We start from the raw sequence: 14,755 nt of genomic DNA on the forward strand, positions 1-14,755 counted from the left end.
AAGATCTGCTGCCATCCCGTCAATGAGGGTGCGCGGCTCTTGGACAAAGTTCACCAATTCCTTGTTGCCCTGTCGGGCGGCAAGGTAACGCGGTCGTATACGATATGCCTGATTAGGCGACAAGAACACTGGTGAGAGCTGCAATTTCAGCTCCGCCCAGGAGGGAAATGCAGTTTTAACCGTCGGTAAGCATTCTCGTGCTCGACCACCGTGCTTTGAGATGGCTAGCGCTACGCGCTGTTGCTCGGTTTGGAGCATGGCGAATGCGGTGGCCATCTCGACCTCTCTCCCCCAGAGCAGGAGATTCTCTCCACCTTTTCCCTCAAGGACCTTAGCGCTCACCATGAGCGGCTTAGGACGGGGAATGTCATCTGTCACTGACGGTGGCGTCATAGAAGCAAATGATAAAGACATCTTCTGCTGCATGTGCTCTAGCAGCGCGTTTTCGTATTTTGAAAACGCCTTAAGACGCGCACCGATTGCCTCGGGACCTTGCGCCGCAAGGTGTTGCACGCCCTCAGGGCCAAGCAAGGACATCAGCTTGATAAGCTCGTCGTGCATGCCCTGGGGGCAAAGATTAAAATTGTTCCATCCTCGCAGAGGATCGGTCTAAACGACTCAGGTGCAGATTGACTACAAGTGCTATCAAGTGCAGCGGGGCTGTCGTAGCTTTGCGCGTTGAGGAAGCGTCACCGAACTTTCGTTCTATACTTAGAACAAGAACGAGTTTAGCGGATCGCAATCCGCTTACTCCAAGAGTAATTATTGCCTTAATCAAGGCAAATAAACTCTTTTGTTTAAAATCCTAAACTGACTTTATTTATTTTTATCTGGGGCAAGGCCGCCTAATTCTAATTGTATAGATTTTCCTAAATATGTATAGTAAAATCTAAATACATGCATAACTACTGTCACATTCCGTATTCTATTTGGGTGCAGTCACACCATGCCCATCTCGGGGGACACATACCCCTGTTACCAGGGTACGTGTAACCCCGTTACACAACACCATAAGCGATATTCCTTATGATAAATTCACAAGCAAGCACCTTAAGAACAATAATGACTAAGACGTGATTCTTCGACATGGGCGCTGCCTTTGATGCAACTCTCCGTAAAGACGACATCCTGAAAGAACTCTCGCTGTGTCACAGTACTGCATTTCAAATTTTATGGATCGCTGCGGCCTCTTTGACTACGTCATCGCACCGACTTGATCATACTGACCGACGGAGGTTTCTGCGAACGAGCGGTCCACTACATGCAGTTTCTGTAAGAGCAGCAGCCACGTATGGATCTCGATTTGACGGTGTCAATTGATGAAATCGCCGAGTACAGGGAAGAGGCACAGACAGTTGACGCTATTATTGTTTGTCATGATCGTTTGCTCAACAGAATTCTCCATCCATGCGCATCACTGTCATTCTTGCAATTAGCGCAACCGATAAGAAACTGTTACGACTTTGATCTGGTAAGGAGCTAATAAGTCTACCTTTGCAAAATTGATTTAGTGTATGTCACAAACTAGAATTAGGCGTGGCTGGTGGTTTGCTACTTTTGCGCTAGATCAAGTTACAGTTTCCTATCGTAAATGTCAGTTTTGGAAATCTTTTGATTGGGACTCGATAAGAGCTTACATCGCGAAGGAAGTCTACGTGTAGTGCCAGACGTGCGATATCAAGATGTGTGTAATGTTTGGTGGACTCACATCTCTAGGCTGGTAATTTATCGATACTTCAAGAACATTCTGTACACTGAATGCAATGCGTGGAAGCAGAGTGACCTGGTGGTATATACCGGGGTATGGTAATCCCGAACCACCGTCAGTGAAGTCGGTGTGTTTGGGGGTCCGCAAGACATGGGCACAGACTGACAGAGATGTTGTCATTAATTTCGTCGATGGCGCTGGTTTTGCAGACAACTAAAAAGGCTGGTGTGTTGCTCGACATGACTTTTAAGGTACGTTGTTTCGAAAACGCTTGAAGTCGAGTGGTGACAGCAGTATGTTTTCAGCCTTGATGTTATAGACGAGTCGTGATTGATGATTTGGAAGCAGTCACTAAAGCATAAAATGATCTGCCTCACTTGAGCACAATTTGATTCACCTCTTAGAATGTTTGTATAGAGTAGATTCTCACAGACAGCGCCTGCGATCCATCATGGGCCCAAACATGCGGTAGCGAGCTGATGTCGGTGCTATCTTCAATAGAATTGCAAGCTTTTTTGATTTTATAGAGTTTGCGACGCATTTCGAAGACCAGAATTGCTATTTTTACATCGTCACTACAATATTTGTTTGACCTGTACTATTATATAAAAGTCATGAACTCCAATCTGGAAAATCCGTTAGTATTTAATACATATTTAGCATGGCCATACACTAAGACATTCATTGTATTTAGACATGGAGCATAGCGTCGATAAGGAGACAGCAAAAGCCAAGTTTCGCTCGTCACGTCTTTCGTGGAGCAACCAAGCTGAACATGTATGCTTCGCAGCCACCATATCTGACTGAAATGCATCTAAGCTGACGATTTCTGTTTTGGCTGGGGATACAAGCGCAGAAATTAAAGCAGGAGCTTAGTGACATTGCCATCGCCAAGTGCCGCAGCGTCTCCGAGCAATTTGCGAAGTGCGCCAAAGCCAGCGGTTTTATGGTTGTTTTCAAATGTCGCGATCATAATAAAGCCTTGAATGCCTGCTTACAGCAGTTCACCAACGACGAGCAATTTGAGATCTACCGTAAACAGCGCGAGAAGGAAATGCAGGACAACAACAATCGACAATAAGTCAAGTACAGCACAAGTAAACGTCAAGATTCCTTGAATAAAGGGTCAACCTTTTGATGGCACCTAAACCTTCATCGCCTCACAAGTGCGTTCACTAATTGCGCAGCCGTAGACCATTTTGAGGAATTGCGTCCTTTGGATACGTGGCGCGAAGTTCCTTGGCCGTAGCCATGGCCTCCGTCACAATAATTGTGCACGCTGTCTTTATATCCTGAATTGAATGAATGGCAGTAACGGATACACGCAAACTAGGTCGCGGTTCCAGCGTCTGGTGGGCCTTGTAACGTGGTGAGCAGATGGCCACACCCTTGGCAAGGCACTTCTGCATAACCGTGTCACACACTTCACGCTGCAAATTGCGCTGATCATCCACACTACCGACGCAAGCCACAACTTCAGGCAGCAAGCGCAAATGTAGGATGGGAGAAACAACCGCCTTCGAGATGCTGTACACTCCCTGCACGCCAGCAGATAAAATGTCATGCGCCAGTTTAGCATTGTCACGGAGTTTTATAAATAGCTCCGGCTCATTTTTCATTATGCGAATGGCCTCGGAACAGCAGGCTGACGTGAATGGCGGAGCCGAAGCCGAGAACACGTAGCCAGCGGTATTAATACGTTGATAGTCCACAACCTCTTGCGAGCCCGTGCTAAAGCCACCAACGCTGGCGGTAGAGCCCGCCAGAGAACTACAGATAATAGCTACCTCAGAAACGTCCATACCGTAATGCTCCGTTAGGCCACGTCCAGATTTGCCAAGCACACCAAATGAAAAGCTTTCGTCTAGAAAGAGACGAAAAAAGTACTTGTCGCACAATTTTACTACCTTAGGCAGATCCACCATGTCACCGTGGTTACGAAAGAGTGCCTCAGTTACAACGTAGCGGCGTTGACAGTCCGATCCTCGATTCTTTGTTTTGTCCTCATCGCGTACATTTTTAAGTACACACTCTAAATCTTCCACGTCGTTGTGCTTGTAGTATAATACGCTACAACGCGCCAAATTGGCACCTACAAGAATCGAATCATTACAGCCATCGTCCATGACTATAAGGTCGCCACGCTTTGCAAACGCCGGCAGAACTGATGACGAGGTAGCCTCCGTGTCCGAAAAGGTTATCGAGTCGGTGGTCCCCATCATCTGCGCGATGTCCTTCTCGAGAATTTCATGTGTGTCTATAGTGCCATAGAAACCGCGGGGGCCACAGGACCCGCATCCATATTTTGTAAGCGTCTTAATAGCGACTTCTTTAAGCTCTGGACGTGAACCGATGCCTAAAAAGTCGAATGTGGCCAAGTTGATGGCCGACTTCGCAAAACCCTGCAGCTTAATGTGCGTATCGGGTGTGGCCTCGACGATGCCTAAAGGCATAGTTTTCGTAGGGTCTACGACAACATTGGGGGGAATAATAGGTTCAGGGGTCCACTCCTCGCATAACTCATCAATCTCACGCTCCGAAAGTTTGGAGGCAGTGCCCTTGGGTTTGTCACGCTTAACGAACGTGATGTAAATTACAAACACGATGAGAAATGTCTCGATGATCACGTGCTCAGGGCTGCGCTCGTAGATGGAGCGGATATAATCGTAGTATGATCTGGGCGCGTTTGCAAATGCTGCCTTAATCCTAACGAAATCCAGACTCAGCAGCGCCTGAAAAAAAAAATGCGAACGTATCACAAAAATTACTTAGCTATATTATCCATGCACAGGAAATCGCCACCTACCTCCGCGAAGGGCTGTCCGATGGTAGCCCACCACTCGCTCATGCAGACACGAAAAAGTCTATGTTAAAGGGGTGACTGAATCGAGACTGTGCCTTTCTTTGAGAAAATCGTAAATCATTTTAATTTGTCAAAAACGCACATACTTTTGTCTAGTTAAAGCTGGCAAACATAAGTTCATCCTACAAGTGCTGTGATAACGAATATGGAATTGCGGAACCGCGCAACGGGCATTTCAAAGCCAGGTCAGCGCGGTGTTGACGTAGCCCTAGGGCCTACAATTTACAATGGCGAGCGCTACTCTAAAATGAGCGAGCGCCTCAAACGTCAGCAAAAGAATCCGTCCGATATTGCAGACATCAACTCCCGACGGGTGTGTTCAATCGTTTTAATATTAATGACGCAAAGAACTTTTTGCTGAATCGTGTGATACCTATGTGTCGTTGGCTCGTGTAACAGATCATGCGATTGCAGATAATAGCATTTGTGGTTGCACTGGTGTTTGTCTTTACATTAGTTTCCACAATGATGTATCAAGCTCATATTCGACGTTCTGGTCGCAAGCCTCTCAGCATATAACAGTCAGCTGACGAAGTGGTTTTTCATTGTGCCTAAAAGTTAAAAATATTTCATGACAAATAGTGGTAGCACAGGAATTGCTGAAGTCTATGCGTAACATTCTATCCAAATGCATGAAGAAGAAGCTAATCCTTGCATTTTAATTTACTCTTTAACAATTTGCATAAATATTGTTGACTACACCCACGCAGCATTTTACCTCTTCTTCGCTGACGTCATATGACCAAGTAGACAGCCTTTCAATGAATTGGCTTGGAGATAGATTTTCTGCGAGCAAGGGTGGTAAGTTTCGTGAGTCGCGAGCACAATTTACGTAGAAGCGTCTTGCGAAGATCAAGCAACTCTTTTTCCACAACAGCAAGCTGACAATCCTCAATGACGATCGAAGAAGAAGAGATGGCAAACTCATTCGCATCCGCACAGGAACAACTGCAGCTCATCAAGCTTGAATTGCGCTCGACTTCGGATGCACAGCTACCGTCAGTGAACAAATTATCATCATCAAGTTGCGATTCGTGCGCTGAGAGCTTTAAGTCGCGTAAGTTGGCGTCCATGTCGACAGTGCCTTTAACCTTCGTCAGTCCACTACTGCACCGCAGGCTCGGCTGGCTAACACGACAAGCCAAATGTTGTTTCGATTTCTTAATAGTATCATTTAATACACCGTTAAGATCGACTTCAGCGCTAGCAGTGCTACGACGACGGTGTTGCGAGAGTTGACCGTGTGTGGGACACTCTGAAAGGGCCAAGGACACAGCCCGTTGTGATGTCTGCAAAGAAAATGGGGCCACTGATGCCGCAAAAACAAGTTCGTCAATGCTTGGGCTTGGTGCTGTGGGTCGCAACAAAAGCGGCATGGCGACGTCAGCGTGGCAGGAAATGGGTTACCGCAACACCTAAGAAAATCGCGAAGTGAGTGCTAAGAGATAGCGATAGAGACATGGTCCCCCCTGTAAAGAGTGGTAGGGCCAGGGGACTTTGACAAAACTGCGAGTCTGAAACCCTTTGTTCCATTGGCTAACGCAAATGGGAAAAGACGAGACTTGCAGCCTTAGGATTTAGCACTCCATCACGCCCACTGCTCGCATTCACATGACCATGAATCATTTCGCAACATATATACCAGCTGCGTTATGCAAACACCCTACCTTTTTTTACATGAAAAGTAGTTTTGTATCGTGGTAGAAAATAAGTACAGAAGGGTCGACGAACAGACGACAATATTGGGCACGCCTAAGTCTTAATGTGTGGCCACCAATGTATATTGATTAAGTTGCGGTATACCAATTTGGCATCATAGTATGTAACTTGGATTTGTCTCGGCTCTCGCTTCGATTCTATTCACGCCGGTTGACATCTCTTTCCAGATTTAGCTTGCGAGCTCCTTATACCCCACTAATTTAGTGACAACCAATAGTGGATATTTCTGCGATTGCACGCGATGCCGGATTGATCCGATTTGACCGATAAAAACCGCATGAAGGATTTTATGCAACGTTTGCCATCCGCCCTGTCACATTAGCGACATTATTTCATATTAAATCGATCTGAGCATAGCGGCTTTCGCAATATCAGACAAAACGGTGGTCGAGGCATCTTTGATACACTGGGACGATTTCAAACGTAACTTGCAATTGTACATGGCATATTAGAAGTGTCTGGAGGCGCCGAGAGTCCATAACGACAAAATTGTCGGAAAATTCGCTTTAGACAAATTTTTGCTTGATGGCAATTGAAAACTAGTACATAAACCTCACCGAAAGAGCACTTGAACGCACAAATATCAAGCCTAAAGAATTGTTGGCTAGCCGCGATGAAAACGAAGCCGTCAACGAAAGTAGAGTTGAAAGTTTTAGCTAAAGGGTAATAGAAGACTCGAGTTTGGTTGGCAACATTTTAGCATAGGCACCATGAACAGCCAAGGATGACGTTGTGTGGCTGGTCAAGTGGATAATCGAGTTTGAAGAGAAGTTGGAATAGACCTTCAGATTACCATCAATAGCAAGTTGCCAATTACTATAGTCGAAAACTCCTGCTAGCCTTGCCTGGGATTTAATGAGGCGAGATGCACACATATGTTAGCAGAGTCAGTGAGGCGCGAACCTGTTATATTGTCTATGCAAATAAGCTGACTACATATTAAGCACCATTCTGCGCGATCGATTACATGTGGCGCATGAACGATACATCGGACATGAATAAGAGGATGGTAAACAGAGTATGAGACGTACAAATTTGGACGCCATACATATCGATTCTTCGGATGCGGTTAGTGTTCCTATGGATAAAGTATTATGAAATTCTTCAGTGATCAGCTCTGTTCTGTGTTGTGTACATTGGTACAGTGTACACGATTCTGCAAGACCCGAGAAGGCGCTTATAGATGAGGTGCTCAAGGAGCAATCAAACAAGAAAAAAGACAAGATTGATTTCTTAACAAATGTCGTATATAAACACTGAAAAACAAATTCGACGCTGTTCTGTTTGGAGTTCACATTTTGTACAAACACTTTTTCGTGACGCAGTTTTAGGAAGTCTCAGAGCAAATACCAGGATAGCTTTTTCCACCAAAGCGAAAGATTTGTACTCAGTTTGGCAGTATTCAGGTATTTGTATCAAATGACCGCCTAAATAGAGTAGCTGGTTGCTGTATGCGAAGACATGATGTGCACCATTTTTCCTCTAGTCGTCCTCTTGAAATTTCTGCTGAGTTTAAGATAATGTTAGTGATGGCATAGGGCGATGGCGTGCATATGTATCAGAACTAGTATCTTTAACCCTCAATTCATATTTTCGTCGTGAGTCAGTATATTTGTATAAATAAATGAGTTGAAGTAAAAGATCGCGAAATCTGATCTCTCCCTTTCACAAAACCATACAAAATTCGATCTGCATGCTCGTGATAAAAGCTCTTGTGACGTCTCTGTGTGCTGGCTCTGCCGCCGCCGCCTCCTGCGACCCAAGAAAATGGACGCCTTCGACTGATGGGGTTTACAACACGTCAAGCCGTGTGGTCCCGGACAAGTTAAATGTGCATCTTATTGCACACTCGCATGACGATCCTGGATGGATCATAAATGTGGATCAATACTACGTCCAGAGAGTACAGTACATTCTTGACACAGCAGTAGAGGAACTCATTCGTAACCCAGACCGCCAGTTTATGTTCGTAGAACAGTCGTTCTTCCAGCGCTGGTGGCACGAACAGGGGTCTGAAGTACGTAACGTCGTCAAGCAGCTCGTGCGTGAAGGTCGCTTGGATCTTACAGTCAATGGTGGATGGTGTATGCACGATGAAGCTACACCGCATTACATTGCCATGGTGGATCAGACGTCGTACGGTCACCAGCTACTCATGGATGAATTCGGTATCAGTCCGCGTATAGGGTGGCAAATTGATCCGTTTGGACACTCGGCCACACAAGGCTCACTACTGTCGCAAGGTATAGGCTTCGATGCTCTATACTTTGCTCGTATTGACTACCAAGACTATGGAAACCGAAAGAAAAACAAGGAGCTTGAATTTATTTGGCGTCCCAGCAAGTCGCGCGGCAAGGCATCACAAATCTTTACTGGAGAAATTATTGACCATTACTGTCCGCCTGGAAAGTTTGATTTTGGTAAAAACGAAAATCAGATTCAAGACGACGCTGAACTCCACGACTTTGACGTGTGTGATGAGGTTGAGGCATTTGTTAAGAATGCCAAGATGCGTGGAGATGCGACCAAGGGCAATCACGTTTTCATTCCCATGGGCTGTGACTTTCAATTTGACAACTCGCGACGATGGTATAAAAACATGGACAAGATCCTCCACTACGTCAATCAAGACGGACGCGTGAATGTGCTGTACTCGAATTTGTCGTACTACACAGACCTGAAGCGAGAGGAAGGAATAACGTGGAGCGTAAAAACAGACGACTTCTTACCCTACGGATCAGCTCGAGATGACTACTGGTCGGGTTTTTACAGCAGTCGTCCGACGTTCAAGCGCTTTGCTCGAGTGGCAAATACGCTGCTGCAGCAAGTTCGTCAGCTCGACGCAGTCTATCAAAGTCACCACTCGAGTCCTTTGACTGCATTGAAACGTGCTGTGGGTCTGGTACAGCATCACGACGGTCTCTCTGGAACGGAGAAACAGACTGTCGCCGATGATTATACACTGCGTTTATATGATGGTATTCTCCAGGCTGAGAAGGAACTGAACGAGTTATTATTTGTAATTGGAGAAAAAGAGTCTTATCGCTTTTGTCTGCTAGCCAACACGAGTGTATGCAACATATCAACCCAAAATACGAATTTTGAAGTGCTAGTGCACAACGCTCTGGCACGAACGAGCGTGCAGACAATATCGATCCCCATCACGCGCAAGTCAGCGATAGTGACGGTTCTGTCCGGTAATGCCAACGTTCGTGACCAGAATGTATATGTCGCGCTACCAGTGCACCCTGAGACGCAAGTGGCGCCGTACTCGCTTGTTTTTAGCACTGAGCTGAAGCCATTGAGCACCACTAGATTTTTAGTGAAGCAGAAAGACCTAGACAATGAACGAGTCAGCGCGTACACTGACAATTCGAGCAATGATGTGGTGGTGTTGGAGAATAACTTAGTCCGAGCTGAGATCAGCAAGGTCACGGGCTCAATCACGAAACTCGCTAACAAGAGGGAGAATATTCAGATTCCACTTTCATTTGATGTGGCGTACTACCAAGCATACCAAGGCGACGGTGCAAAGTCTGGCGCATATGCATTCCGTCCTGACTCGAATAAGACGTATCCCGTGACTGGTGAAAAAGTTGATGATGCCAGACAAGACACATTGTCATCTGTGACAATGGTTGAGTTAATCACTAGTGCCGCTACCAATGTTGGCCGGACTAGCGTTCCCCGAGTGGCGTTCAAAATTGGCAGCTGGGTCACGCTTGAGTACCGCGTGAATGACGATGATGAGTTTCTGGAAATCGAATGGACTATCGGACCTGTTCCCATCGATGACAACAAAGGCAAGGAAGTGATCGTTCGCTTCGACGCCGGCAATAGCATCGCGTCAAATGCGACGCTATTCACAGACTCAAATGGACTTGAGTTTATGAAGCGTGTGCGCAACCACCGTGACACGTGGAATTTGACTTTGCATGACGATGAAGAAGCGGTGTCGGCAAACTATTTTCCAATCACCTGTGGGGCTTACATAAAGGATGCAAAGGTCCAGTTGAACGTGGTAACGGACCGTGCGCAAGGAGCAGCGAGTTTAGTGGACGGCCAAGTTGAAGTGATGGTGCACCGTCGTTTGCTAGCTGATGATAACAAAGGTGTGCACGAAAATCTGAACGAGACTGAATCTGTGTACGATTCGGCCACGAAGCAGCAAAAGACAAAGGGTCTTGTGGCTCGCGGCAACTTTTATATAAACGTGGATTCGGCTAATGAAGGCATGCGCAGCATTCGCTCTAAAATGGAATCTCAGTTCTTCCGTCCGCTGTCGGTGTATCGCAAATCCGTTTCTTCAAAGATAGAGGCGAAGGTTCCGTGGCTTACAGTTAGTGAATTTCCAGCTAATGTAGGTTTGACGACGTTGCAAGAGCTGACAAAGCATTGTCTGCTGGTGCGTCTATCACACTTATATGCTGTGGGTGAGCATTTAGAATTGTCGAAGCCAGTGACTGTGGACTTTTCGTCTTTGTTTTCAGTAAAAAATTCAAAGGTAACGGAGGTGACGGAGCTCCTTCTATCTGGGACGAAAGAGCTTTCTGTGAAGGGGCAAGCCGGCAATCAATGGAAGACGACAGACGAAACGTATGGTTGGACTCCTACTTCGTTCCCAGTGGCTGGCAAGTCTGTGACACTACAAGCTATTGAGGTGCGTGCATTTCGCGTGTGCTTTGCAAAGGCGGCTGAAGCTGTTGTAGAAGAGATAGGGGAAAGCTGGAATGAAGTTGATAGTTTGCTCGGTGCTGTATTGTACGGTCAGACAGAGATTATTGCAACTGAGTAATAAGTTGGACGAGCAACTATTGCAAATGATCAAACATCAAGTAGTCTGTTGTTACCTATGCCACTTCATAAAAAATCGTGATAATTACACACATGACGCAGAGTAAGCTGAATCCGACGCAAACAAAGCGACCAATGATCTGCCATTTTGCATCCCGTAGGTGTCGCTTAATAGCCGTTGATAGCTTGTCACTGGCCTCGATGTCTCCATTTTCCTGGCAAAAGCCTACAAATTGGAGGCGATTGGCACTCAAGAACCGCCACCAATACACACCTGCTGATTTGATGACCATCCTTACAATGAAACGATTTACAGCGAGAATAACTATAAACAACCACCATGATGCAAAAGAGAGATACACAGCCTTTTCCGCGGCGCACGAGAGATCGTGCTGCAGTTTTGCCACAACTGCTTCACGTTCCTTGAGTGATGACTCATGATTTGGGAAACACGACAAGAATACGGTGGATGAGGTCAAAAAGGGCGCATTTGCACTGAGTTTTTCTGTATCGGAGGATAGAGATACAATCGCAGACGTATTGCTCAGTGTGTTAGCAAAACACTGACTTGATAGCGAAGCATCACCATCATCAGTCATCCAATTATCACCAATCTGTCCAGTACAATCTTGCAGCATTCGTACCAAGCTGCTTGTAGTTATCGTATTATCATTCAAATCTTTATGTAAGCCAGACTGGTTTCTCCACACGACAGCGGAGTCCAGGTTTAGAGCAGCATAGTCGTTGCGCAGCGAATTATTGATGATTGTAGCGTACTTCTGAATCTCGATCAGTGGATCGGCCACAAATTTGCCACTAATGCCAACATTGTCGAAAAATGTTCGGGTGAGTTGCTGAATGGTCGTCGGCGAAGTCGGCATTTCTCCAGCTCTTATACAATGCGTATTGTGGTCTCTCTTCCACAAAAATAATCCTACAGTGATGAATGAAGCAGCAGAAAAAACTATGACGAAGGTCACGAAAACATGCATCATCTCAGAGGCTTTCCCTAAAAGTGTAAAGCAAACCGCGGAAAAGCTGTGCCGGCAAAGAAAAACTTCGCAAATATTTTCAATCGTGTCGACCTTAGTGATACCTCGAATATCCAGCGTTGGCATGTCAGAATAAGACTCCGTGATAAGTCCAACTGCAAGATCTGCTGCTAGTAGAAAGAGACGACCAACATCTACATAAAAAATGAATTGTGTCATTATTGCTCCAATATCCACCAGCGAGGCTCGCAATACAGCAATGTCAAAGTCATCGTTGTCACCAGCAATTCCAGGTGATGAGCTCGCGGGATGTTGAAATTCGTGATATGATAGTTTTGCGTGCTCTTGTTTCAAGCTTGAGTTTGAAGTTCGGTCTGGCAAAATATATCTGCGCTGAATGGAATTGTCCATTCGATCCGATTGGCGCTGATTTGCCGTCAGCTCGGCTACAAAGTGGTTGCCAAGCCGTTGCCATGGCGCGAAACCTTTGCTCACCATATTTCTAACTGCAACTTGCCACTTTTCGTGCAAAATGTCAAACGTGTCGGAAATCTCCTTTTGCGATTGATTCAAGCTCGTCATTACTGCAACGGTTGTGCGATTGATCTGCTGTGTTGTAGATTGAACGGCGTATTCGAGCTCTTCTTGAAGTGAGACAGCTTGTTGTATAGTAGCATTAAGCCGCATCACCAGCAGCCCCCAGGTTTCGTCGGCAGTATTCAGGATGTGTGTAAAACCAGCGTGAAGTTCTGCGAGGAACTTGAGTGCTTTATGAAGTGTTCTGCCAGCTTTTTGCATTGTTTCTAAGCCGGTATACGATGTCAAAGTCAACGGGGTTGATAGACTTGACGACGTTATCTTGCTTAAACGACCAAGGCGGGAGGCCGACTGTTTTAAAAGACTATTTCCATTGCTATTGAAAAGTATAGGTGTCAGCGAGTCCAACTCGTGACTTGCGTTGAAGGACGTGACCTCAAGTGTCTTTTCGACCGAGATCTTGATTGTGTCAATGACATTCCACATCTCCATAAGTTGACTCTGCAATTGTGCTTGCTGCTTCGATATACTGTCACTTGCTGTCGACACAGCTTGGGTTGTCAATATTGTACGGACAGCAATTACCAGTGCTCTAGAAGATGAGACAGCATGCGTTTCAGGTGTATGGTCATAAAAACTGTCGTAGAAACAGTTCAGCGTGGAATTGGCTTTGCTGAGTGTACTTTGCTTTCTTAAATTGGCAAGAAAGGTTTCCGAACCTGAAAAGTTTTGTCAGTTGACAATAGATAGCAAATGAGGCGACTATCACGCTTGACGTACAATTGTTTACTGCGTTTCGTTGCTTGGTAAGCGCGACATCATTAGCATCAATTACTTTCTGGATGCGTTTGCTGTCAGCTTCAAATTGCAATTTTGCACCAGCCAGATACTCAAGCGAGCTTTTATTGACGCACTCTGCGATTGTGTTCAAAAGTCGACTTGAACTTGCATACACTTCCCGTGTAGCAGTTAGATCATTTTGAAAACCAAGCACGTCTAGAGTCCAGGTAGTTACTTTTGTTGAGAAGTAGATGCCACCGACATAAGTGCAACCAACGAAAAGAACGATAAAGCTGATACGCGGATAATTAAGAATCCACCGCCAGCGGTCATCACCTGCAGGTCCAGCTTTACGAAGTCCAGATGCAGGTGACTGTATGCTAGCGTAACTCCTCGCCTTTCTTGTTAAATTGGATGGAGCCGTCACACGTGTGCGTGCTGAGCAATGAGGATGCACTTTCGATCTAACTCTTGGCATCATTTCAGAAATGCAGCAATAACAAAAACAAACTTGACGTTCAGAGAACAGTCAATAAAAGAGCAAGAGACAATGGATTGTGCCGATCCTCAGTCAAGCCTAATATGGTTGAGCACTCATTACAAATGGATGAACTAGGTTGTCGTTTCATTAGGAAGAGCACTACAGTACTCACATCCTTCAAACGACGCGCATGTCATTTTTAATCCTTGTACTCAAGAAGAGAATAAAAAATAGAAAGCGCTCAGACATCCAAGGAAATTTTGGCTTCAACCAGAAAGTCAGGTGGCAACCCAACGACTGTCGGCAAAACACTGCGAATGTTTAAGGGATACAGTTTTCATCAATGCGCTTGATACAAATTCGACTTACACATCTAGGCTTATCTAGGACAAATTGAAATATCCGACCACAAATTCGTGATTTTTTTTTTCAATAGGGTGTCGTGGAGAACACAACATGAGTAATCCCCGTCGGGTTAGCTCCAAGCAGCAGTGACACGACGTTCACTATGTGCCACTGAGCCAATTGCATAACTTTTAGTATGACCATCAGTCCTTGCAAATCTGCCGAAAGCTCCGGCCCATAGAAGCAGGCCATCTTCGCAAAGCTTCATAGCTAAGGGAGTCTGCGTTTGAACGCTGGCACTCTCTGCCCTGGTGTCCGGGGAATTTCCCCAAGCCGTCCAAATCTCTAGTGCATTATACACAAGAAATCGGACCCACTTGACTTCGCAATTCTAAATCGTGTTCTGAAGACGAGAGAGCTACGGCTTCAAGCGTTGAAGCCGTACGCACCACTCGTCTAAACTGACGAAATGATTGGTCGGTGGACTTCCAGCGAATAGGAGCTGGTATTCTAGGTAATACTGATTTCTGCCTTTA

General features: G+C 45.7%; 6 protein-coding genes across 6 annotated transcripts; 3 read left to right on the forward strand and 3 right to left on the reverse strand.

The window, feature by feature from the left end:
- Window positions 1–2,404: 2,404 nt before the first annotated feature.
- Window positions 2,405–2,826, forward strand: PHALS_04296 (uncharacterized protein; the record flags this gene model as incomplete). The annotated part of the gene is made up of 3 exons (XM_024718386.1): window positions 2,405–2,485; window positions 2,565–2,632; window positions 2,709–2,826. The coding sequence occupies 3 exons, from the start codon at window positions 2,405–2,407 to the stop codon at window positions 2,824–2,826; spliced, it is 267 nt and encodes an 88-aa protein (XP_024583790.1).
- Window positions 2,827–2,883: 57 nt separating this feature from the next.
- On the reverse strand, window positions 2,884–4,556 carry PHALS_04297 (serine palmitoyl transferase subunit; the record flags this gene model as incomplete). The annotated part of the gene is made up of 3 exons (XM_024718387.1): window positions 2,884–4,175; window positions 4,242–4,440; window positions 4,515–4,556. 3 exons carry the CDS (start codon window positions 4,554–4,556, stop codon window positions 2,884–2,886), a joined length of 1,533 nt encoding a protein of 510 aa, XP_024583791.1.
- A 160-nt stretch (window positions 4,557–4,716) lies between these two features.
- PHALS_04298 (uncharacterized protein) lies at window positions 4,717–5,090 on the forward strand (the record flags this gene model as incomplete). Its single annotated transcript, XM_024718388.1, has 2 exons — window positions 4,717–4,884; window positions 4,971–5,090. 2 exons carry the CDS (start codon window positions 4,717–4,719, stop codon window positions 5,088–5,090), a joined length of 288 nt encoding a protein of 95 aa, XP_024583792.1.
- Window positions 5,091–5,329: 239 nt separating this feature from the next.
- PHALS_04299 (uncharacterized protein) lies at window positions 5,330–5,947 on the reverse strand (the record flags this gene model as incomplete). Its single annotated transcript, XM_024718389.1, has 1 exon — window positions 5,330–5,947. The coding sequence occupies one exon, from the start codon at window positions 5,945–5,947 to the stop codon at window positions 5,330–5,332; it is 618 nt and encodes a 205-aa protein (XP_024583793.1).
- Window positions 5,948–7,983: 2,036 nt separating this feature from the next.
- Window positions 7,984–11,085, forward strand: PHALS_04300 (lysosomal alpha; the record flags this gene model as incomplete). The annotated part of the gene is made up of 2 exons (XM_024718391.1): window positions 7,984–8,193; window positions 8,251–11,085. The coding sequence occupies 2 exons, from the start codon at window positions 7,984–7,986 to the stop codon at window positions 11,083–11,085; spliced, it is 3,045 nt and encodes a 1,014-aa protein (XP_024583794.1).
- Window positions 11,086–11,140: 55 nt separating this feature from the next.
- On the reverse strand, window positions 11,141–13,874 carry PHALS_04301 (uncharacterized protein; the record flags this gene model as incomplete). The annotated part of the gene is made up of 2 exons (XM_024718392.1): window positions 11,141–13,332; window positions 13,394–13,874. 2 exons carry the CDS (start codon window positions 13,872–13,874, stop codon window positions 11,141–11,143), a joined length of 2,673 nt encoding a protein of 890 aa, XP_024583795.1.
- Between the last annotated feature and the right edge of the window lie 881 nt (window positions 13,875–14,755).

Source organism: Plasmopara halstedii (genome assembly GCF_900000015.1).
Source record: "Plasmopara halstedii genome assembly, contig: Scaffold_2592, whole genome shotgun sequence".
Lineage (NCBI taxonomy): Eukaryota > Oomycota > Peronosporomycetes > Peronosporales > Peronosporaceae > Plasmopara > Plasmopara halstedii.